Source organism: Carcharodon carcharias, chromosome 5 (assembly GCF_017639515.1).
Source record: "Carcharodon carcharias isolate sCarCar2 chromosome 5, sCarCar2.pri, whole genome shotgun sequence".
Taxonomy (NCBI): Eukaryota; Metazoa; Chordata; class Chondrichthyes; order Lamniformes; family Lamnidae; genus Carcharodon; species Carcharodon carcharias.
The window spans coordinates 40,113,773-40,137,660 of record NC_054471.1 but is presented as its reverse complement, the minus strand read 5'-3'; the positions used below and the strand labels follow the sequence as shown (position 1 = coordinate 40,137,660).

Sequence of the window (23,888 nt, the reverse complement as noted above, 5' to 3'; positions counted from 1 at the left end):
TATTTATAAAGGCAAGGATCCTGTATGCTTTTTTTTAAACAGGCTGCTCAACTTTTCTTGCCTTCTTTTAAGATTTGTGTATATGAATCTCCAAGTTCACATCCTTGCTTTTAAATTCCTTCATGGTTTCACTGCCTCCTAACTCTAACTTATTCCAGTCATACAACCTTCAAAGATCTCTGCACTCCTCCAATTCTGGCCTCATGCATATCCTGAATTTTAAATGACCCATCACTGTTGGTGGTGCAGTCAACTGCCAATAACCCAAGCTCTGGAATTCCATTCCAAAACGTCCGCACCTCTCTCACTAATCGAAGGCATTCATTAAAACCTACCTTTTTGGCCGAGCTTTTGGTCATCTTCCCTATTACCTTCTTATGTGGCTTGGTGTCAAATTTTGTTCAATAACACACCTGTAAGTGGTTTGTGATATTTTGACACATCAAAGACATGATAAATGTTGGCTCTCTGTTCCTGTATTTTCACGAAAATTGCACCATTTCATTTGTATTGCCTCTCATTCTTGCTCACAAATGCATTACTTTATCTGCCAATGATGCCCATCTCACCAATCTGCCTATTTCCTCTTGAAGTCTTCTACCATTCTATTCATTGCTTACTACATTTCCAAGTCATCTGCAAACTTTGAAATTATGCTCTCTATACCTGTAGGGCCTGTAGCTACAAGTGTTTATCTCTCTCACTAAGAGCTAGCATGCAGGCAGCAAAATATTTAGGAAGGCAAATTATATGTTGGCCTTCATCACAAGGGGATGTGAGCACAGGAGTAAAGATGCCTTGCTGCAACTGTACAGAGTCTTGGTGAGAGCGCACCTGGAGTATTCTGTACAGTTTTGCTCTCCTTACCTAAGGAAGAATTTATTTGCCATAGAGTCAGTACAATGGAAGTTCGCTAGACTAATCCCTGGGATGGCAGGATTGTCTTATGAAGAGTGATCGAGGAAACTAAGCCTGTATTCTCTGGAGTTTCAAAGAATAAGAGGTGATCTCATTGAAACTTACAAAATTCTTACAGGGCATGACATGGTAGGTGCAGATAGGATGGCTCCCTTGGTCGGTGAGTCTAGAACCTGGAGAAATAAGGGGCAGGCCATTTAAGATTGGGATGAGGAGGAGTTTTTTTCCCTCTAGAAAAATCTTTGGAATTTTCTACCCCAGAGAGCTGTGGAAGCTGAGTCATTGAGTATGTTCAAGACTGTGTTCGACAGATTTCTGGATACTCAAGATATCAAGGAGTATGGTGATAGTGGGGAAAAATGGCGTGGAGACAGATGATCAGCCATGATCTGTTGAACAGTGGAGTAGGCTCGATGGACAAATGGCCTACTCCTGTTCCTATGAGCAAAAATTCATAGCCTTTTACTTACCTTTAAGCTCACTTTTTGTTGGTTTTTCACATCAGACAAATTATTCATATCCAGGATTGTAGCTTGGTAAACATGAGCAAAGGACCCCTGTCCAAGCAAATGAGCAACCTGGAACACTTCATTCCCTAAATACAGAGAAGGATAATTTTATAAAAATTGCAAAGATTATACAACTTAATATAATCCAGTTGCAAATATGCACCCTAAAATTAACTATATTAATTACAGTGGTTGAAGAAAATGAACAGACAACACAATATTTTAATAGGGGAGGCAGTGACACAGAGATTATGTCACTGGACTAGTAATCCAGAGGCCCAGGATAATGTTTTGGGGACATGGGTTCAAATCCCACCACGAAAGCTGGTGAAATTTAAATTCAATTAATAAATCAGGAATTAAATGCTAGTTTGTTAACCACAAAACCATTGTTGATTGTTGTAAAATCCCATCTGGTTCACTAACATCCTCTAGAGAAGGAAATTTACTGCCCTCACTTGGTTTGGCCTGCATGTGACTCTAGATCCACAGCAATGTGGTTGACTCTTAAATGCCCTCTAAACTGGCCTAGCAAGCCACTCAGTTGATTCAAACTGCTGCAAAGTCTAAAAGGAATGAAACCAGACAGACCACCCAGCATCGACTTAGGCACCGGAAATGGCAACAGCACACCCAGCCCTGTTGACCCTGCAAAATCCTTCTTACTAACATATCGGGGCTTGTGTCAAAATTGGGAGAGCCGTCCCATAAACTAATAAAGCAACAACCTGACATAGTCAAACTCATGGAATCATACCTTACAGACAATGTCCCAGACACCACCATCACCATCCCTGCGTATGGCCTGTCCCACCAACATGGCAGGCCCAGCAGAGCTAGTATACAGTCTGGAGGGAACTTTCCTGGGAGTCCTCAACCTCAACTCCAGACCCCATGAACTCTCGTGGCATTGTGTCAAATATGGGCAAGGAAGCCTCCTGCTGATGAATCAGTACTCCTCCATGCTGAACACCACTTGGAGGAAGCACTGAGGGTGGCAAGGACACAGAATGTACTCTGGGGGACTTCAATATCCATCACCAGGAGTGGTTCAGTAGCAGTACTACAGACCAATCTGGCGAGTCCTAAAGGACATAGCTGCTAGACTGGGTCTAAAGCAGGTGGTGAGGGAACAAACAAGAGCAAGAAACCTACTTGACCTCATCCTCACTCTGTCCACGACAGTATTGGTAGGAGTGCTCACTGCATAGTCCTTGTGGAGATGAAGTCCCATCTTCACATTAAGAATACACTCCATTGTGCTATGCAGCACTACCACCGTGCTAAATAGGATGGATTTAGAACAGATTTCAACTCAAAACTGGGCACCCATGAGGCGTTGAGGGCCATCAGCAGCTGCACAACCACAATCAGTAACGTCATGGACCAGCATATCCTGCACTCCACCATCACCATTAAGCCACAAGATTAAGCCACATTCAATGAGGAGTGCAGGAGTGCATGCCAGGAGCAGCACCAGGCATACCTAAAAATGAGATGTCAACCTGGTGAAGCTACAACACAGGACTACTTGCACGCCAAAGCAGAAGCAGTATGCGATAGACAGAGCAAACCAATCCCACAACCAACGGATCAGATACAAGCTATTCAGTCCTGACACACTGTCATGAACCGGTAGTGAACAATTAAAACAACTAACTGGAAGAGGCAGCTCCACAAATATCCCCATCCTCAACGATTGGGGAGTCTGGCACACCAGTGCAAAAGACAAGGCTGAAGCATTTGCAAACATCTTCAGCCAGAAGTGGCGAATGTATGATCCATCTTTACCTCCTCGAGATCCCCAGTGTCACAGATGCCAATCTTCAGTATTTTTGACTCACTCCACACGAGGTCAGGAGAACTGCTTTGTCCTGGACAGTGTCAAGCTTCTTGAGTGTTGTGGGAGCTACACTCATCCAGGCAAGTGGGGAGTATTCCATCACACACCTGACTTGTGCCTTGTAGATGGTGGGCAGGCTTTGGGGAATCAGGGAGTGAGTTACTTGTCACAGGATTCCTAGCCTCTGACCTGCTCTTGTAGCCACAGTATTTATATAAATAGTCCACTTCAATTTCTAGTCAATGGTAACCCCCAGGATGTTGTGCTGGTGCTGAGATGACTGACCTCCAACAACCACAACCATTTTCCTTTGCACTAGATATGACTCCAACCAGTGGAGAGTTATCCCCGATTCCCATTTACTCCAGTTTTGCTAGGGCTCCTTGATGCCACACTCAGTCAAATACAGCCTTGATGTCAAGGGCAGTTACTCTCAACTCACCTCAGGAGTTCAGCCCTTTTGTCCATGTTTGAACCAGGGCAGTAATGAGGCCAGGAGCTGAGTGACCCTGGCGGAACCCAAACTGGACATCATTGAGCAGGTCATTGTTAAGCAAGTACCGCTTGATAGCACTGTTGATGACCCCTTTCATTACTTTACTGAAAATCGACAGTAGACTGATGGGGTGATAACTGGCCGGGTTGGTTTTGTCCTGTTTTGTGTACAGGACATACCTGGGCAATTTTCCACATAGCCAGGTAGATACCAGTGTTGTAGCTGTACTGGAACAGCTTGGCTTGGGGTGTGGCAAGTTCTGGAGCGCAAGTCTTCGGTACTATTGCCGGAATTTTGTCAGGGCCCATAGCCTTTGCACTATCAAGTGCCTTCAGGCATTTCTTGATATCACGTGGAGTAAATTGAATTGGCTGAAGACTGGCATCTATGATGCTGGGGACCTCTGGAGGTGGCCGAGATGGATCATCCACTCAGCACTTCTGGATGAAGATTGCAGCAAATGCTTCAGCCTTATCTTTTGCACTGATGTGCTGGGCTCCCCCATCGTTGAGGATGGGGATATTTGTGAAGCTTCCTCCTCCAGCGAATTGTTTAATTGTTCACCACCATTCACAACAGGATGTGGCAGGACTGTGCAGAGTTTAGATCTGATCCATTGGTTGTGGGATTGCTTAGCTCTGTCCATCACTTGCAACTTATGCTGTTTGACATGCAAACAGTCCTGTGTTGTAGCTTCACTAGGTTGACACCTCATTTTTAAGTATGCCTGGTGCTGCTCTTGGCATGCACACCTGCACTCTTCATTGAAACAGGGTTGATCCCTTGGCTTGATAGTAATGGTAGAGTGGGGGATATGCCAGGCCATGAGTTACAGATTGTGTTCGAGTACAATTCTGCTGCTGCTGATGGCCCACAGCGCCTCATGAATGCCCAGTCTTGACTTACTAAATCTGTTGAAAATCTATCCCATCTAGCATAGTTGTAGTGCCACACAAAACATTGGAGGGTATCCTCAATTTGAAGGCGGGACTTCATCTCCGCAACAACTGTGTGCTGGTCACGCCTACCGATACTGTGATAGGCAGGTTGGTGAGGATGAGGTCAAGTATGTTTTTCCCTCTTGTTGGTTCCGTCACCACCTGCCGCAGACCCAGTCTAGCAGATACATCCTTTAGGACTCGGCCAGCTCGGTCAGTAGTGTTGCTACTGAGCCACTCTTGGTGATGTACATTGAAGTCTCCCAGAGTACATTCTGTGCCCTTGCCACCCTCAGTGCTTACTCCAAGTGGTGTTCAATTCGGAGGGGATTCAACAGCTGAGGGAGGGTGGTATGTGGTAATCAATAGGAAGTTTCCTTGCCCATGTTTGACTTGATGACTTCATGGGTATCCGGAGTCGATGCTGAGGCTATTCCCTCCCGACTGTATACCACTGTGTCGCCACCTCTGCTGCTGGGATGGTGATAGTGGTGTCTGAGACCTGATCTGTAAGGTATGATTCCACGAGGATGCCTATATCAGGCTGTTGGTTGACTAATCTGAGAGCCAGCTCTCCCAATTTTGGGACCATCCCCCAGAAATTAGTAAGGAGGAGTTTGCAGGTTCAACAGGGCTGAGTTTGCCGTTGTTATTTCCAGTGCCTAGGTTGATGCCAGTGGTCCATCCGGTTTCATTGCTTTTTTGAGATTTGTAGCAGTTTGATACAACTGAGTGGCTTGATAGGCCATTTCAGAGGGCATTTAATAGTCAACCACATGGATCTGGAGTCACATGTAGACCAGGTAAGGATGGCAGATTTCCTTCTCTGAAGGACATTAGTGAACCAGATGGGTTTTTACGACAATGGTTCCATGGTCATTATTAGACTTTTAATTCCAGATTTTTATTGAATTGAAATTCCACCATCTGCCGTTAATGGATTCGAATCCGGGTCTCTGGTGCATTACCCTGGATTACTAGTCCAGTGACAATACCACTACGCCATCGCCTCCCCTTGAGGTTGCATTAAATGTGTCTTTACTTTAATCGGCTCTTCAAAGTGAAATTTACCTTTATGTTTGAAGCATCATTTGCCGGTTAATTCATGGTTCATTTATCACAGAATCTCACAGTGCAGAAGAGGCCCTTCGGCCCATCGAGTCTGCACCAACACGTGAGAAACACCTGACCTACCTACCCAATTCCATTTACCAGCACTTGGCCCATAGCCTTGAATGTTACAACGTGCCAAATTCTGATTTGCATAAAGTCAAAGTTACAAAGAGTGAAACCTTGTTCATTTGGGGGTCGTTTGGTAACTTTGGCTATTTTGGTTTATGCTTCCCTAATGGGGACTGTAACACTTTCCACAATTGCAGCAGTCAAGATAATTGAGAAAGGAACACATTTTGTCATTAATTAAATGACATTTTTCAAGAAACGAAACAGCTACCAAGCTATTTCAGTAGAAGTCTTTTTGTTAGGTTAGCAATATACTAAATTAGAACATCTTTGTTGTAATTTGTTTTCCCCCAATTAGAAATTGCTACAAAATTAATTGGAATATTTTAAAACCAGTTACACTTTGGAACAGGTTTATATGTGGACAATTGCCAATAAATGCTGAAGTAAATTGTAGCTTTAGCCATCAGGGAATAACAGCAAGTTAAACCCAGGTCCTTTCCTACACGAAAAAAAGGCATTGAAAAGAAATATACTGGTGTGCAAACTACTTACAGGAAAACTATGGAATGCAAAGTAGCACCTACTACATTTTGCTCTGGAGAGGTACATACGGAAATACAACTTACCTAAAATAATTACTAATGAGCAGGCAACTAAATGTGTTTACCTAAATGAAGGTTGATTTTTGGTCTGACGGCAGGCATATTGTCCTCCCAATTTAAAAAATTGCCATAGGAACTCAATGGTTTGGCTAGATTTGACAGAAGTTCATTGATAAGATTCTTGTCCCAAGGATTCTTAATGATTACACCTTGATAATGAGAGAAAAATGCAAGTTTTCATGACATTCTATAGTTCACTTTCATGCATTTAAAATGTGATATTTCAGTCAAATTATATTATCAGTAAACTCCAGGTATTCTTGCTTTGAATATACCTTTACAGATACAAAGCAATAAAAGAACTTCAAGGACTTTAAAAATTCCTAAATCGAAAGTATATTACACCTCTCAAATGCAAAAGATCCAATGGGACTAAAGGGAACTGAGCCAATGATCCATTCTAGGCAACAAATTAAAATTGTGTTACATTGCATTAAAATGGTTGATTACTACCAATGATCATGCTTCATTTTATTATAGGTTTAAAAATCTGTACACTTTCAGAGAGATATGCCACTGTTTGTCTTGGCTGTTGGCAAAGACCTGACTCATTCTTCAAGCTGGAAGTGGTTCAAAGACAAAACTCAGATAAATATGGATGATGTTTAATTAAGGAAAATAAAACTAAATGTTGTAAACCAGTCAGCCAAACATAGACAGTCAAAAGCTTCTAGAGGTCATTGTATGGGATAAAATACTTACCTCAAAAAATATGGGTTAATTAAAGGCAGCCAGTATGGGCTTGTAAAGGGTGAGTAATGTCTGACAAAGTGTCCTTTGAGGGAATAATGGAGTGTACAGATAAAGGAAATGTTGTGGATGTTGTGCACATAGATTTCAAAAAGAATTTGATAAGATTCTGCGTAAGATGCTTTTTTAATTAAATCAAGACGTACAGTATTGATCGGAGCATGGCCACATGAATGAGACATGAAGGACAGAAAGGTGTTCCTGACACATACAAACCTTTCATTCTGATTTCGGGGATACAATATCAAAATTTTCCAAAGACAGAAAGAGTTAGTATATTGGGGTAGAGCGATTAGGGGAATTTTAATTTCTGGTGCCAGTTCATAAATTGCCATTTATGCATAACTGGGTTCTTAGCCCAGTGCTAAAATCAGTTCACTATTGTGCCCAGAAGTGGAACTTGTAGAAGGTAAGAGAGCTACAGACATTGATTAGCAGTGTATAGTTATGTGTATGAACAGTATAACTTACATTCATAATATTAAAAAGAGTGGACAGAGCAGAGCAGAGAAGTATTCATTCTTAAAAGTTTAGCAACTATAGTTCTTTTGTATGTTAACATGGCAGGGAGAGAACAATCTGGGTTAGAGAAGAGCATTACAAATACTTGTATACTCACTTCTGTGGTACTAAGAAGAAAGCCTACCAGACAAGCAGTCGAAAGCAGAAAAGTTTTATCATAATTTTTTTTTCCCCTCTCTGCAGATACAAACTGACCTGCTGTGTATTTCCAGCATTTTCATTTTTTTGTTTCAGAATCATTGCATTTTCTGTTACTTTTCCTTTAATGTGTTGTGATTTGTAATTTATAAAGTTAAAATCTAAAAAGGTATAAGGCCTTTATAAATGTGAGAAATATTATACATAATGTTTACAGTAACTTTTCAAATTGTATAGATTGGAAGACTTTCTGAAGTAGCTTTGAAGCTCAACACCTGACAAGTTAATAAATACTAGAGGAAAAAGAATGAGTGGCTTTTTTGCACTTTTTTGCATGAATCTAGCCTGTATCAGCAATCTAATATATCCTCCAAACCATATTATGTCTCAACTTCTCCATTAATTTCCTATGCTTTAAGTCTTAGATCAAAGGAGCATCACCATCTGCAGTTCTTGAACAAAAATATTACCAAAAAAAATTCAAGACTAAACTTAGCATCTTTTCTGAATAGCTTTATTTAATCAATGAATGCTGAAAGCATCAGAGGGGACTCATTGGCCAAGGTTTTCCAGCCCCGCCACGGGCGAGGCAGCGCCCCAGCCAGGAGTCCATTGACTTGCAGTGGAGACGGAAGATCGCGGCAGCAAAATGGCAAATGCCATCTGATTGGTATCCATTAATTCAATATCCTCAAACTGTTAAGAACTGAGCCTACAATTCCTAGAAAAGCTTCTCCCCCACTCCCAAAACACTGGGATCACTAACTTTTGTGCTGAGAGGCTACATGTCCAACACAGATGAGTCACAGCTTCCTCCATATTAACATCAAGACAACACAAAGCAAAATTTTTTGCACTACCATAAGCTCTATTCCTTGACCACTGTTTCCATCTCCCATCAAGTACCAGACTACCCTAATCCTTGGCATCCTGATACTCAGAAATAAGATCCAACCACAAATACCATCCATCACCAAGACTGCCTATTTCCACAGTGCTCACCTTTGTCTACCACTGAAACCCTCAATCCATGCTTTTGTCATGTCTAAACTTAAATTTTCCAATGCCCACACCCCAACCTTCCACAAACGCTACCATGCCCAAATCTACCAGCCTTTTTGTTCGTGCAATTTACATGCGCTCCCTCATCTCATCACTTCTATCCTTGTTAATCACAAGTGGCTCTATCTGCCAATGTACAAACTTAAATCTTTCCATAATTTTGCCCCACTCACAATCTCTTCTAGCCTTCATCATTAGTGCCAGCTTCACCCCATACTCTGAACTCCCTCTCTAGATTTCTGCCTTCCGTTTCTCTTTCTTCCTTTAAAAATCTTGTCAAAAATTCTGGCTTCCTGTTGCCTCATCACCTTCCCAATCACTCCGGATCTCTCCCTTCATGGCTTATCACCATGTCCACTTCCATGCATGAAATGCTTTGGGACATTTTATATTAAAAGTTCAATATAAATACAAGTTGTTTAGAAGTCAGTCTTTAGACAGAAGAGAAGACAGAGCATTAAGCTAATCACATTCTTTGAAAGCTTTCAATTAATATAAGTACCGATCGCAAAGGCATTTAAAGAGGTGATATTCCATTACACTTGTGCAACAGTAACCCCCTTAGTTATAGGGAGCGTGGAGTGGATAGTTACATTTACCATTTTCTGCTGGGGTTTCAACCGGCTCCTCAAACTGTACATCACTGCAGTACATTTCCTGTAGACAGCAAAACGATTGTTCAGGTTTGAGACACTCTTCAAGGTTAAGCAGGCTGCACGATTCTAGTTTCTCGTCAATCATCTGAAACTCTTCAGAGATTGGTGGTTCATTGGATACATCCTGACAATTAATACTAGGGTCAACAGCAGGGGCTGATGTGCGACTGATGGGTTCTGATCCTAGATCCTGAATAGGACTGCAAAAAATAAATAAATTTGGAGGTGGCAGTGGGTGGAAGAAGAAAGAAAATTATTAATTGATCACCGATAAAATTGTTTTGATTCATAAACACTAGTTAAGGGAAACAATTACTGACAGCTTTTTTGTCATTATGGAATACGATATGAATCTATTCATGTAATATAAGAAACAACCACATCAACCATTACAATTATTAAATACTTATACTTTTTTTCATAAGTATTTACTGAAAATTCAATTTGGTTAATTAAATAAACACCTTAAATTTAATGATCGATTTGAAAAGTGTTAGCAAAGCCTAATAAAGTAAATAAAATTAAATATCCCTTGGTGTTAGCAGTTCTTACCTAATTTTTCTGATTTTGGCAAGCCGAATGCATTCTTCCTCTGATGAACGAAGAGCCACATTCCCATCGTTGCTAAGTTGTGTATTTTCTGGAAGAAAATAAAACTATTACACTGCAAATAATCCAGTTTCAATTGATTGCATACAGGTATCGCTTTTGAAGTACATTCAAATAACATGTTTTCGTTTTAAGACGGTTTGTAAATTAGGGACATTCCTTGAATCATGCTCCCTCAGTTTTTATTTTAGTTCAGTCTCCCAACCCTTCTGCCCATTGCTTCTTTCTCCCGACCCTCTCCCTCGCCGTTTCACTCCCTTGACCCTCCCGTTTACTGCTTCCTGGCACCTGTTACATCCTTCCCACTTGCAGCCCCTCTTGCCATGTCTCTCCTGAGCCCTCACACATAGCAAAGGGTTGGAGTAAGAGGGAGGCAGCAAGTGGGAGGATCAGAAGAGGGAAGCAGTGAGCGGGAGGGTCAAGGAAGAGTCAGAGACAATGGCGAACGGGCGGGTTGGGGAGCTGGTGAACGAGCGGGTTGGGGAACTAGCGAGCAGGGGGTTAGAGGAAAGAGTTAGTAAGTTATTAAGAGTTATTAAATTAGGAGGAGGATTTTGAGCCAATTAGGTTCAAGGCAGCCAATAGGTTTATAATGTAAAAATTATAGGTCAGGAACATAACACACTCTTATTACTCATTTTCTTATGGGAAATTGATTTTTGTTTCGCACTTTTTTAGGAACACTTTAGGAATACTAAATGAGGGATAGCTGTACTTTACACTTTCCAATCACTGCTTGAAATTGACAGCACAAAACAGATTCTTACCTTCGCTGTAATCCTCTGAATCTTGCTTTGGTTGTGGTGGTACCCCATAGAATGGAGTTGATGCTAGTGGGGCTGCAAAGGCAAAATCCTCTGTATCATTGGGATTGATTGCCAGGGTTCTGTTATCACAAACAGCCCAAACAGCTTGATCATCTATATCCTGAACAAAAGTTTTTACAAAATCAATTTCATACTTTACAAAACATGTTAAGTAACAAGAAGAATTAGATTTGGCATAAAACTTCCCTAACACTGAATTACATTATTGCTGGTTTACTGGAAGTTTTCACATCATTACTCTCCAATGTTGAAAAGCACCGAGCAGCTGGACAGTGTTAAGTGATATTTAGGCTTTTTATTCCTTATTCTCTAGTCGGGGTGGGGGACTTGGGGGCAATTTATGATATCATAATGACCAAATGACATCACAAAGTGGTTTCAACCAATAGAGTTACGAAAATACTCAATGAGTTCAACAGGAAAATAAATATAGCAAGCATGGATGAAATATGTCATGGCTATTTCTGGGGCAGAACATGCCAACTTATGAAATAAAAACAAAATACTGGAAAAACTCAGCAGGTCAGGCAGCATCTAACAGTTAACGCTTCAGGTCGCTGAACTTTAATCAGAAACTCAAAACAATCTAAAACATTGTTTCGGCTCTCTGATGAAAAGACATTAGAACACAGTGACTGGGGCATTTCTTCTGTGTGGCTTATACTAAATACTTGAAGATGATTAGAAAATTAATAAGCTTCTCTTACAACATTAGTTTAGTGTTAGTTAGCAGCAATTTTCTTTCTGTTGTCAGAAAGTTTGGGTTCAAACTCAATTACAGAACTGAAAAAGATAACCTAAGCTAATATTCCAGTGCATTCCTGATGGAATCCGGCATTGTGAGAGGTGCTGTCCTTCAGACGAAGATACTAAATCACCAAATGTCCTGTTTGCTTGTTGTGTGGTAAAATCCCATGGTGCTACTTATCCAGCTGTCCTAGCAATATTTATTCTTGAACACTATAAATTAACTGGTTATTTATTTAATTGCTGGCTTGTGGGGCCTTGTGGTTACTAAATAGCTGCTGCATTGCTACATTTCAAGAAGTAATTCAGTGTGGGTGAAGAAAACAGAAGTCTTACCTTTGTTTTACTAGCCGTGAATTGTTTCTCGGACAGTTCTCTCCATGGCCTCGATTCTGCAGGTTTGCTATTCAAATCATTTTGCATGCTGCAACATCACAATGTTAATTAACAAGAGTCAAACTGGCTACAGTTTTTCAAAAAATAAAGTGACAAGAAACCGTCCTGTATACCTATTTACACCACCAGAATCATCTTCAAAGATAGAAAATGGAACAGTGGAAGGTGGAGCCAAGTTCATACCCAGAATTTCCATGGATTGTTGGTTGTCTTAAGGAGAAGAATAGAGGCAAAAAATTAAGAGGTATTATTCAAGTGAAACTGGTCACTTCCTGAAACTTCCACCAAGATCAATGTTACCATATATCCTTTGGTAATGAAAATTCTTATGTATACGAGAAACATTAGAAGATTAAAATATAAATTGGGCGTTGCAGTACAGTGCCAATGCTTAGTGCTACAGATCAAACTGCCACTTAGCTACATTATTCTGAGAAAGCACCAAGCAGCGGTTTTTTTCATAAACAGGAGTGCCCTCAATAGGTTCCCACCCAACCATTTCCTTACATTACTGCAAAAAAAGGAACAATTTTATAGTGTAATGGAACTTGAAAAGTTATTTTGTTATTAGCCAAGACATATACCATTTTGCTTGTGCAAACTTACATAGACTAAAAGAAAAGGCGAGGCAAATTGGGTAGTAGTAATTAGGCAATAGCAAGCTTGGGTTTTAAAAGCCTGAAGATTTTAGTGGGATAGGATTACTGAGAAAAATAGCGTTCCAACATAACAAAATATTAGGAAAGTGTAAAAATGAAACAAAAGAAAACCTGCATTTATTTATCACTTTTCATGACCTCAAGACAGCTGATAAAATATAATCACTGTTGTAACAAAGGGAAACATAGAAGCCAATCTGCACACAAAATCACATAAACAGCAACGAGATAAATGCCCAGAATAATCGGTGTCAATTAAAGATAAATATTGGAAATAACACCAAGAGAACTCCTTGAACAAGAGTTAAACTGGCTCCTTCAAAAGTGCCATGGGATCACTTATGCCCGCCTGAAAGGACAGAAAAGGTCACAGTTTAACTAAGTGTCATCAAACGACGACACCTCCAACAGTGCAGTACTCCTTCCAAATGGATTTGAAATATCAGCCAAGATTATATCAAGTCTTTGGAATGATCCTTCAACCGAAGACCCTTTCACTCAGTAGGAAGCCTATTGAGCCTAGACTAACACCTGGTATGAAGTTAAACCCATAAACGTCTAACTCAGTGAGCATGCTACCACTGAGCCATGTCTGACACCTATGAGATTGTGTGAGGAGTCTTCATTTCAACTTGTTGGGCTGGTATAGGGTTTTTGTGACATTCAGCTTTATAGTTTCCAAATACACCGGTCATTTTTATGATCTTGAATAAAAATAGGGAATGCCTTATTATAAATATTTCGTATTCTGGCTCATGCTCACTGCACTGTTTCATTTTATATAGAATGGCACAGAAAAGGCTGTTATTCCATTAGCATGGGTTGAATTGCAACCAAGGTCCCAGAGAAGAAATGCCAGACGGTTAACCCATGGCAGAAAGAAAATTAGATCCCTTGAGGATGGACTGCAGTGGCTGAAGAAGGTGACTCACCACCACCTTCTCAAGGACACTTGGGGATGGGCAACAAATCCTGGCCTTGCAAGCAATGTCCACATCCCATGAAAGAGTAAAAAGGATAGATTAAAGTTAAAGTTAATGATAAAATTAAAAAAAAAACATATTAAGCATTTAATAAAGATAGATTCTACAATCAAACAATTGATTTTGACAGCACTGGGTTGGAGTTCTTAGCTCTGCCAAGTATTGGAAATGCATTAATATCCAAGGAGAGATAGCACATATGCAAGGATACTAAGTGAGATTAGAAGCAAAATTTCAGCAAAGCTCATCATCACATCAGCATGTCAAATACAGGAGAGGTCTCACTAGACTAGAAACCAAAAGAATATGGTATAAGACGTAGGAGCAGAAGTAGGCCATTCAGCCCATTGAGTCTGCTCTGCCATTCAATGAGATCATGGCTGATCTGATAATCCTCAACTCTGCTTACCTGCCTTTTCCGCATAACCCTTGATTCCCTTACTGTTTAAAAATCTGTCCCACCTCAGCCTTGAATATACTTAATGACCCAGTTCCTACAGCCCTCTGTGGTAAAGAATTCCACAGGTTCACTACTCCCAGAAGAAATTCCACCTCATCTCTATTTAAAATGGGCATCCCCTTACTCTGAGATTATGCCCTCTGGTCCCCACATGGGAGAAACAACCTCCCAGCATCTACCCTGTCAAGCCCCCTAAGAATCTTATTATAGCAAGACTTCCCTATTTTTATACTCCATTCCATTTGAAATAAGCTTTCCCTATTACCTCTTGAACTTGTATGTTAGCTTTTTGGGATTCTGCACAAGGACTCCCAAATCCCTCTGTGCTGCAACTTTCTGCAGTCTTTCTCCAGAACAACTGCAGTAATTCAAGGGTGGATCATCACCACCTTCTCAAGGGCAGTTAGGGATAGGCAATAAATGCTGGCCTAGCTAGCCACGCCCACATCCCATGAATGAATAACAAAAAAGATACATTAGTCTAAGATCAATAGCTGGCAAAATAATGGAATTAGTTATAAGGAATAAATGGATTCAGCAAAGAAATGAAATTTGGTCACACATACAGAAAATACTAAGTTAAAGAGTACAGTCAGTGACAATACAGGCCAAGGAGTTAAAGAACCCCCAAAAATTTCAAATAACTAGAACCACAGTGAATGAATACAAGAAACACAAATATCACCATTCTTTTTACAAAACGCTTTGGAATCTTCATCTTGTGCCTCCATTTGATCTTCTACAAACGCATCCCCATTTTCATCCACTTGGGGTAATTCAGGGATCACCGGTGCCTGAAACATGTCCATTATAGTATCTACCGCAGGAAAAGAAAGACTTTACCCTTCAGCTATGCCTTTGCAGCTTGGACTGTGCAACACACTCAAATTGGATTTGAAATTTTTAATATAGTCAAGTTAGAGATGGTAAAACCAGATTATTTGGCTCCTTCAGTATCAGTTCCAACTTTCCAAACCTTTGTGAGTGTCCATCTTTTCCTTGAGATATAGTGAGCTCTTCATCATGTACTCAGGAAATTAAACCAAACTTCCACACCTAGTAATTATTTTAAGCCAATGGATCTATCGTATGCCTCAATAAGCTCTCATTCCAATTTTCAAAAGTAATAGAACATCACATCGGACCTCACTTTAAGTTTAAAATATCCAATTTTGCAATAAGCGGGCACATAAACAGTTTGATGTTTCCAGCAGATGTCCTTGCACTTAACTTGGAATGAATACAAAGCTTGCACCACTGAGGACTAAACTAGCCCTGAATAACTTCCAAGTGCACAGCAATTCTTCTTTCTTTCAGGAATTGCGCACTGCCTAGTTATTTCACTAAGATGTCAAACAGTCTAGTTGTTTCTTCGAGATCTCAACCTCCCTCTGGGATTTACAAAATTTGTTTACACAAGTTGTCAAACTGACTCATGAAACGAACCTTCATATGTCAGGGAAGAGTTGTTTGGACTTGTTGGACTTTGACTTTCCAATCAGTCAAATTTAAAAAGGAACCACCAGTCATATAAAAATTGAACCAATCACATTGAATTGTTTGAGCTTGAATATCTAAACTGCTGAAACTTGTAATAGTCTTAGGGATAAGTTTGGCAAGTTTCTGAAGTTCCGATGTAGTGACTGGCAGCTTGAAGGAACAGTCATCAAATTAAAACCTTAACAAAAATATATAAATTTTTGTTATGGAAGTTTATATTCACAGATTTAATGGCTTAAAAAATATTTTGCAGCCAGAATTTTACAACTTAAAAAACATAATGCAGCACATTGAAATAACAGACAAATATTCTCTGATGATAGCACATAGATTCGCACTCCTGAACTCCACTCATTTTAAATTCCACATCTCACATGGTTGTTATGGGAAAAATAGCAAATAAACAACAGAAAGGAATTATCTATCTGCTACTTTGGCAAGCCTTTTGAAGCCAACTTCAGAAGTGCATTGGCATAGGTGATAGCAGTGGATGCAAAAGGAGCACCAAAAATAACAACTTGCATTTATGTAGAGCTTTTAACAAAGTAAAACACCCTAAGGCACACCACAGAAGTATTAGCAAACAAAATTTGACATCAAACCATATAAGGAGATATTAAGTCAGGTCACCAAAAGCTTGGTCAAAGAGATGGGTTTAAAAATGCTCCTTCAAATAGAGAGTCAGAGATGCAAAATGGTTTGGGGAGTGAATTCAGTCTTTAGAGTCTTAGCAACTGAACACACAGCTGGCAATGGTGAAACAATGGAGAAAAGGGATGCAAAAAAGGCAAGACTCTGAGGAGTGCAGGGATCTCGGAGGGTTGTAAGGAGGAGATAACAGAGATAGGGAGGAACTAAAAACAAAGACAAGAATTTGAAAACTCTAAGAATAGTTCGACCGTGAGCCAATGTAAGCCAGCAAGCACAGGGGTGATCAGGGCATTAGAATACAGGCAGAAGAGTTTTGAGTGAGTTCAGGCTTACAGAGGACGCACAGCACTGGATTAGTTGAGTCAAGAAGTAATGAAAGGTAGAGATGAGAGTTTCAGCAGCAGATGAGTTGAGATGAGTGATGTTGTGGGGGTAGAAGTAGATGGCCTTGGTGCTGACAGAGACAAATTGGGGTTGGAAGCTCAGGTAATGGCCTTTTGTCAAAGAGTTCTGCAGTAACATACAATAGCTTAAAGAACTTCTCCATCAATATTCACACATCTTAAATTGCCAACGGACCTTGAAATTCCAATTTAATACTTACCCATCAATGAGAGAGCAATGCTGAGATCAAATCTTTCCATTTGTGAAATTGAAAGCAAAATTACCAGCAAGGTAAGGAATAGGGGAAATGGTGGTGTAGTGGTCAGGTCACTGGACTAGTAATCCAGAGGCCCAGGTTGATGGTCTGGGGACATGCATTCAAATCCCACCACAGCAGCTGGTGGCATTTGAATTCAGTTAATAAATCTGGAATATAGAGCTAGAATCAGTAATGGTAACCATGACAACTATCATGGGTTTTTACCATCTGGTACACTGATGCCCTTAAGGGAAGGAAATCTGCCATCCTTACCTGGTCTGGCCTACATGTGACTCCAGACCCACAGCAATATGGTTGACTCTTAAGTGCCCTCTGCAATGGCCTAGCAAGCCACTCCGTTTAAGGGCAATTAGAGATGGACAATAAATGAAAGAAAATAAATCATAAATGGAATCTGAGTTGCAGGCTTCATGGGCTAGATAGCTAAAATTCATCAGCTAGTGAAACAGAATTGGGAAACTTAGGGACAGGTTACAAGGGAAGATCCAAACAAACAAAGGGCAAAAATAATGTCTCACTAAAATAGATGGAGATGGGCTTCCCTAATCAGTATGTTGAGCCAGCAAGTAGCCAAGTCACACTTGTACAAATTACTGGATTTTTCTGCCCTTAGAGGGACTCACCCTGGGCAACTTAGGCTACTTCTACTATAAAATTAATACGCAAGCTACATTCTATTCAGTATTTTCATGTTCTTTTTGTAAGAGCTTGTGTGGCTGCCTTTTTCAGTAAGCACATAAAAAAAAATAACTGCAAGTTTTTGATAAATCATTCCTGGGTGCCACTAGCCAAGCCAACATTTTTTTTGCCAATCCCAAATTACCCTCAAGAAAGTGGTGGCAAGCTGCCAACTTGAACCACTGCAGCGCATGCAGTGTCAGTACATCTATAGTGATGTTAGGGAGGAAATTCCAGGATTTTGACCCAGAAACAGTATTGGAATGGTGATAAAAACAAAAAAACTGCGGATGCTGGAAATCCAAACCAAAAACAGAATTACCTGGAAAAACTCAGCAGGTCTGGCAGCATCGGCGGAGAAGAAAAGAGTTGACGTTTCGAGTCCTCATGACCCTTCGACAGAACTAGCAAGCCAAGGACAGACATGTGGGCAAGAGAGCAGGGTGGAGTGTTAAAATGGCAAGCGACAGGGAGGTTTGGGTCATTCTTGCGGACAGACCGCAGGTGTTCTGCAAAGCGGTAGGGTTGAAGGGTCATGAGGACTTGAAATGTCAACTCTTTTCTTCTCCGCCGATGCTGCCAGACCTGCTGAGTTTTTCCAGGTAATTCTGTTTTTGTTTTGGAATGGTGATATATTTCTAGGTCAGCCTGGTGTGCGCAGTTTGGAGGTGAATTTGCAAGTGGTGATGTACCAATGCATCTGCTGCCCTTGCTCTTCTAGGTGGCAGAGGTCGCAGGTTTGAAAGGTGACATCCCAGAAGCCTTGGCGAATTGTTGCAGTGCAACTTATACATTATTAACGCTGTTGCTTCTGTGCACCGGTGGTGGAAGAAGTAAATGTTTAAGATAGCGGATAGAGTGCTGATCAAGTAGGTTATTTTGTCTGAGATAATGTTGAGCTCAAGGACAGAATCTTCAGTTCGACAAGGCCCACTCGCAGATGTGTAAAATGATGCGCAGTGACGTTGGGCGTGCACCCTGACATCACCGCGCGTCAATCAGATCTTGAGTTCGGCGGGCGTGCACACCAGAGTCAGCCGCGTGCCTGCTGAACTGTCAAAGGTCTATTAAGGTCATTTAAATTCCAATTGAAATAATTAACATAGCTGCCCGTTCAACCTTAAGGTTGGCAGGCAGGCAAAGAACCCAGGCGGCCTTCGCATTTATCATGAAACCTCATCTACGGGTGGGATAAGGTTTCATGAGGGTTTTTAAACTTTAATAAAATTTTTCAAGGAAATTCATAGACATGTCCCAGCTCATGTGACACTGAAACACAGAATCACAGAGTGCAGAAGAGGCCCATCGGCCCGAGTCTGCAGTGACACGTGAGAAACACCTGACTGTCACATGAGGGGACGTCTTAAAAAATTATTTCTTCCTTTATTTAAATTTTTAGACATCAAACTCATCTGCCTGAGGCAGCTCCGCCTCAGGGTGATTTCGGCGCTCTTTTGTGCGCACACACGCGAAAGAACACAAGCCCGACTCAGCCTACTCCCCCCGCCCGCACAGGTAGCGCTGAGTGCTTCCGGGTGTGCATCACGCTGGGCGGGCCTTAATTGGCCCACCCACGTAAAATGGCGGCGTACAGCCAATCGCGGGTGGCGATCGGCTGCGCGCCTGCCTGCACCCACTCCCGCCCAATACCCCCCCGACAGGGAGAGAATTCTTCCCCAAGTGTTGTTGGAACTGCACTCATCCAGACAAGTGAGGAGTATTCCATCACACTCCTGACTTGTGCCTTATAGATGGTGGACGAGCTTTTGGGAGTTGGCTAGTAGGTTAGTCGCCATAGAATACCCAGTCTGACTTGGTCTTGTAGCCTGAATGTTGTCCAGGTCTTGTTGCTCGTGGGCACGGGCTGCAGTATCTGAGGAATTGCAAATGGAACTGAACCCTGTCCAATCATCAATGAACATTCTCACTACTGACCTTACAATGGAGGCTTCATTGATGAAGCAGCTGAGGTTGGGCACCATCACCTAAGGAACTCCTTCAGTGATGTGGGTGTTCTTACAACACATGGATTGCAGCTGTTCAAAAAGGCCATATGCCACCACCTTCTCAAAGGCAATTTGGGATGGTCAATAAATGCTGGCCTAGCCAGCAATGCTCACATCCCATGAACGAATAGTTATGTCCTGGGACTAAGATGATTGGCCTGTGCTAGGTATTACTTCAACCAGTGGAGAGATTTCCCCCCAAATTACCATTGGTTTCAATTTTGCTAGGGCTCCTCATGCCACGCTTGATTAAATGCTGCCTTGATGTCAAGGGCAGTCACTCTCACCTCACCTCTGGAATTCAAATCTTTTGTCCATGTTTGAACCAAGGCTGTAATGAGGTCAGGTGCCAAGTGGCCCTGGCAAAACCCAAACCGAGTATCAGGGAGCAGTTTACTGGGGAGCAAGTGCTGCTTGCTAGCAGTGTTGACAATACCTTCCAGCACTTTGTTGAAAATAGACTGGTGGGGTAGTAATTGGCCAGATTGGATATTTCCTGCTTTTTATGGACAGGATATATCTGTCAATTTTCACTTTGACTATAGTTGCCAACATTGAAGCTATATTGAAATAGCTTGACAAGAGGCACAGCCAAGTTTGGAATGCAGATCTGCAACACTACTGCCAGGATGTTGACAGAGCCCATTAGATTTTGTTATATCCAGTGCACTCAGCCATTTCTTGATATCACATGAAGTAAACTGAATTGTCTAAGGATTGGCAACTGTATTATTGGGAACCTCAGAAGGAGGCAGAGATGGATCAAGCATGCTGTGCTTCTGGATAAAGATGGTTGCACACGCTTCAGCCTTGTCTTTTGCATTCACATGTTCCGCCATCATTCAGGATGGTGATGATCATGGAACCTTCTCCGATTAGCTGTTTAATTGTCCACCACCAATTATGACTGGATGTGACAGGGCTTAAGTGTTTTGATCTGATCCATTGGTTTTGGGATCACTTAGCTCTGTCTAGCACTCATTGTACCTTCACCAGATTGGTGCCATATTTTTAGGGTATGCATGATGCTGGCCTTGACATGCACTCTTACATTCCTCATTGCACCCTTACATTCCTCATTGCACCAGTGTTGGTCCCTGGTTTGAAGATAATGAGGGTATGCTGGGCCATGAGGTTACAGATTTTTGACATATAATACAATTCAATTGCTGGTGATGTCCCACAGCAACTCATGGAAGACCAGTTTTGAACTGTTAAATCTATTCCAAACCTATCCCATTTAGTGGTAGCGCCATACCAAACAATGGAGGGTGTGCTCAGTGTTAGACTTTGTTCCACAAACACTTTGCAGTGACTCATCATACCAATACTATCATGGATAGATGCATCTGCAACAGGTAGGCTGGTGAGGGTGAGGCCGAGGGTCTTACCCTCATGGTGGTTTTTGCATCACCTGCGACAGGCCCAGTCTGGCAGCTACATCTTTCAACACTTGGTCAGTTAGGCCAGTAATGGTGATTTCAAGCCACTCTTCGTGATGGGCATTGAAGCCCCCTCTAGAGAGTACATTCTGTGCCCATGCTGCTTTCTGTTCCTTTTCCAAGTAGTATGCAACATGAAGCAGTACTGATTCCTCAGCTGAGGGAGGGCAATAAGTGGTAATCAGCAGGACCTCATTATTCTGACCATTGTGCTGCCACCTATGGTGGGTCTGTTCTGGTGGGACAGGACATACCAAGAATGGTGATGGAGTAGCCTGGGATATTGCTGAATGATAGGATTCTGTATGACTATGTCAGGGGAGGGGGCAAGGATAGTGGGGAAATGTGGCTGACTGGATTGCTCTACAGAGAACTGGCATGGTCTTGATGGGCTGAATAGCCTCCCTCTGTAACACTGTGGCTCCTCTGTCAGGCAGTTGCTTGATTAGGTTCTGGGACAATTCTCCCAATTTTGGTACAAGACCCAAGCTGTTGGTGAGGAGGACTTTGCAGAGTCAACTGGGCTGACAATGCCACCTTTTGTCATCATGTCCAGTTTTACTCTTATTAGATTTCTTCATAAGGTTTAATACAACTGAGTGGCTTGCCAGGCCAGTTCAGAAGGCATCACATTGCTGTGGATCTGGAGTCACATGTAGGTCAGACCCTGTATGTGTAACAAATTTCCTTCCCTAAAGGGCATCTAATAAAGACATTAATGTTTATGAAAGCCCAGTAGTTTCATGGTCACCATACTAGCTTTTTATTCTTGATTTATTTAATTAACTGAACTTAAACTTCCCAACTGCTGTGGGATAATTTGAACTTGTGTCTCTGGATCATTAGTCCAGTCCTCTGGATTACTCATCCAGTAATATAACCAATATGCTACCATATGCATATCTTTAATGCAATAAAACATGCAAAGACGCTTCACAAGAAAATAATCAGTCAAAATTTGATACTCAGCTAAAGGAGATATTTTGGACACGTGGCCAAAAGCAAGTTTTAGGGAGTGTCTTAAAAGGAAGGAGAGATGGAGAAGCTTTTGGGGGAATTCCAGAGCTAAGGACATAGACAGTTAAAAGGGTGACCATCAAATGATAATGAGGGGTGAGGTGAAAAAAGTTGGGGATATATCCAGTTTTACAACAAGTCCAAGGCTTGATAGTTGTTTTAATTAGAGATTTGCAACTCAACATTTGACATCATTCATGTACAAATTGTATCAACGCTAACTGAAATAAATTTCTTACCCAATGCTTCTTTGGTATAAACAGTTGGTGAAGGTAGAACTTTGGATGGAGTAGCTTGAACTAAGCCAAATGAAGAGTTTGGAGTGTGGGATCTATTCCCAATTAATCCGGAAACATTTCCTGTCAGAGTTGAATTTTAAAGTCAACAATTAAATATTTAAAGATTCCATTCCCTAGCTTATGATTCCTAATATTACAGAGAAAAAACTTTAAGAACAAAAATACAAATCTCAGATGTTCTGTTCTTTAAAAGACAGGTTTTGAGGTGGGTACAATCCCCTCCTAATGAACCACCAACTACTTTCAGAGCAGCCAAGGATGCAAGAGGAGAAAACAATACCAAGTTGCAGAGAACCAAGTTTTGGGCATATAGTGGCCAAAGAAATAATAACCATCTCAGAGCCAAAAAGAATGATTGACAGAGCATTACCTCACAGAGAAGCTCAGACAATTAGCCAAGACTAAACAGACTGTGTCTCAGCAAGGAGACTGATCTGTTGTTGCTGGTAATTGCTTGCTGATTTCAGCAAATTGCCACCGCTGGCAAGGTGCCTGGATCATGTTTTAGTAACAGCTTCTTCCCTAATGGCCAGTCATCACCTGCCTATCACATAGCCAATGGGAAGTGCAAGGATTGACCTAACATATAACTAAAAACTTGTAAGTCAAAAACCTTCCTTTCACATGACTTAAAACTACAGCTGAAACAAGTGCACCCTAGGAAGCTGCTTCTGTGACTCCACCTAAAAACTGTAGAAACACCTCTGATGAGGCGGCCTGTTATCTTAGCCACTGCACTGAGCACAATCTCCAGTGCTAGGATGCAAATTGCAATTCTTGTGGGTTCACTTGCAGCCAGAACAAGAACTGTGAGGATTGCAGTGATGAGAAGGGATATCCCGTTTTAGCCATATATTCCTGTGTATACTGCAACTCTGGGCCTATGGTGGTGATGGTGTTACACATCACTCAAGGAGCCAGAGATGCTGTGGCCACATGCACTTTCACACGCATGTTATAGTCTGGAGCTATTTATAGTGATGGTAGATGTTCCAACTTTCTTTCCATCACATGACTGACCAGGAATCTCTCCCAGTCTTACTGCCTACTATTGGTGGAAGGATTTGCAGATTGATAGGCAATCTGTTTAGCCATATTATGAATGCATTTCCTTTGGTCATCAAGTCCCGGGATAGGGCTGGAACCCTGAACTCCTGACTCAGAGGCAGGGATGCTACCCACTCTGCCACAAGACCTTCATTTTATGGACCTGAGAGTGACCTAAAGTGCCTTAATTTTTCAAAAGAGTTACCCTAGAAATGTCAGAACCG

At 41.5% G+C, this 23,888-nt stretch overlaps 1 protein-coding gene across 1 annotated transcript in view; it reads right to left on the bottom strand.

Annotated features, from left to right (window-relative positions):
* Positions 1-23,888, bottom strand: part of bub1 (BUB1 mitotic checkpoint serine/threonine kinase) — a 67,031-nt gene that overhangs the window by 16,670 nt on the left and 26,473 nt on the right. The window contains exons 12-20 of the mRNA XM_041188295.1: positions 22,558-22,677; positions 15,046-15,177; positions 12,372-12,468; positions 12,199-12,286; positions 11,056-11,215; positions 10,232-10,319; positions 9,623-9,879; positions 6,557-6,700; positions 1,389-1,513 (exon numbers count right to left, since the gene is read on the bottom strand). Coding sequence (XP_041044229.1) covers positions 1,389-1,513; positions 6,557-6,700; positions 9,623-9,879; positions 10,232-10,319; positions 11,056-11,215; positions 12,199-12,286; positions 12,372-12,468; positions 15,046-15,177; positions 22,558-22,677 — 1,211 coding nt within the window. The remainder of the gene's footprint in view (positions 1-1,388; positions 1,514-6,556; positions 6,701-9,622; positions 9,880-10,231; positions 10,320-11,055; positions 11,216-12,198; positions 12,287-12,371; positions 12,469-15,045; positions 15,178-22,557; positions 22,678-23,888) is intronic.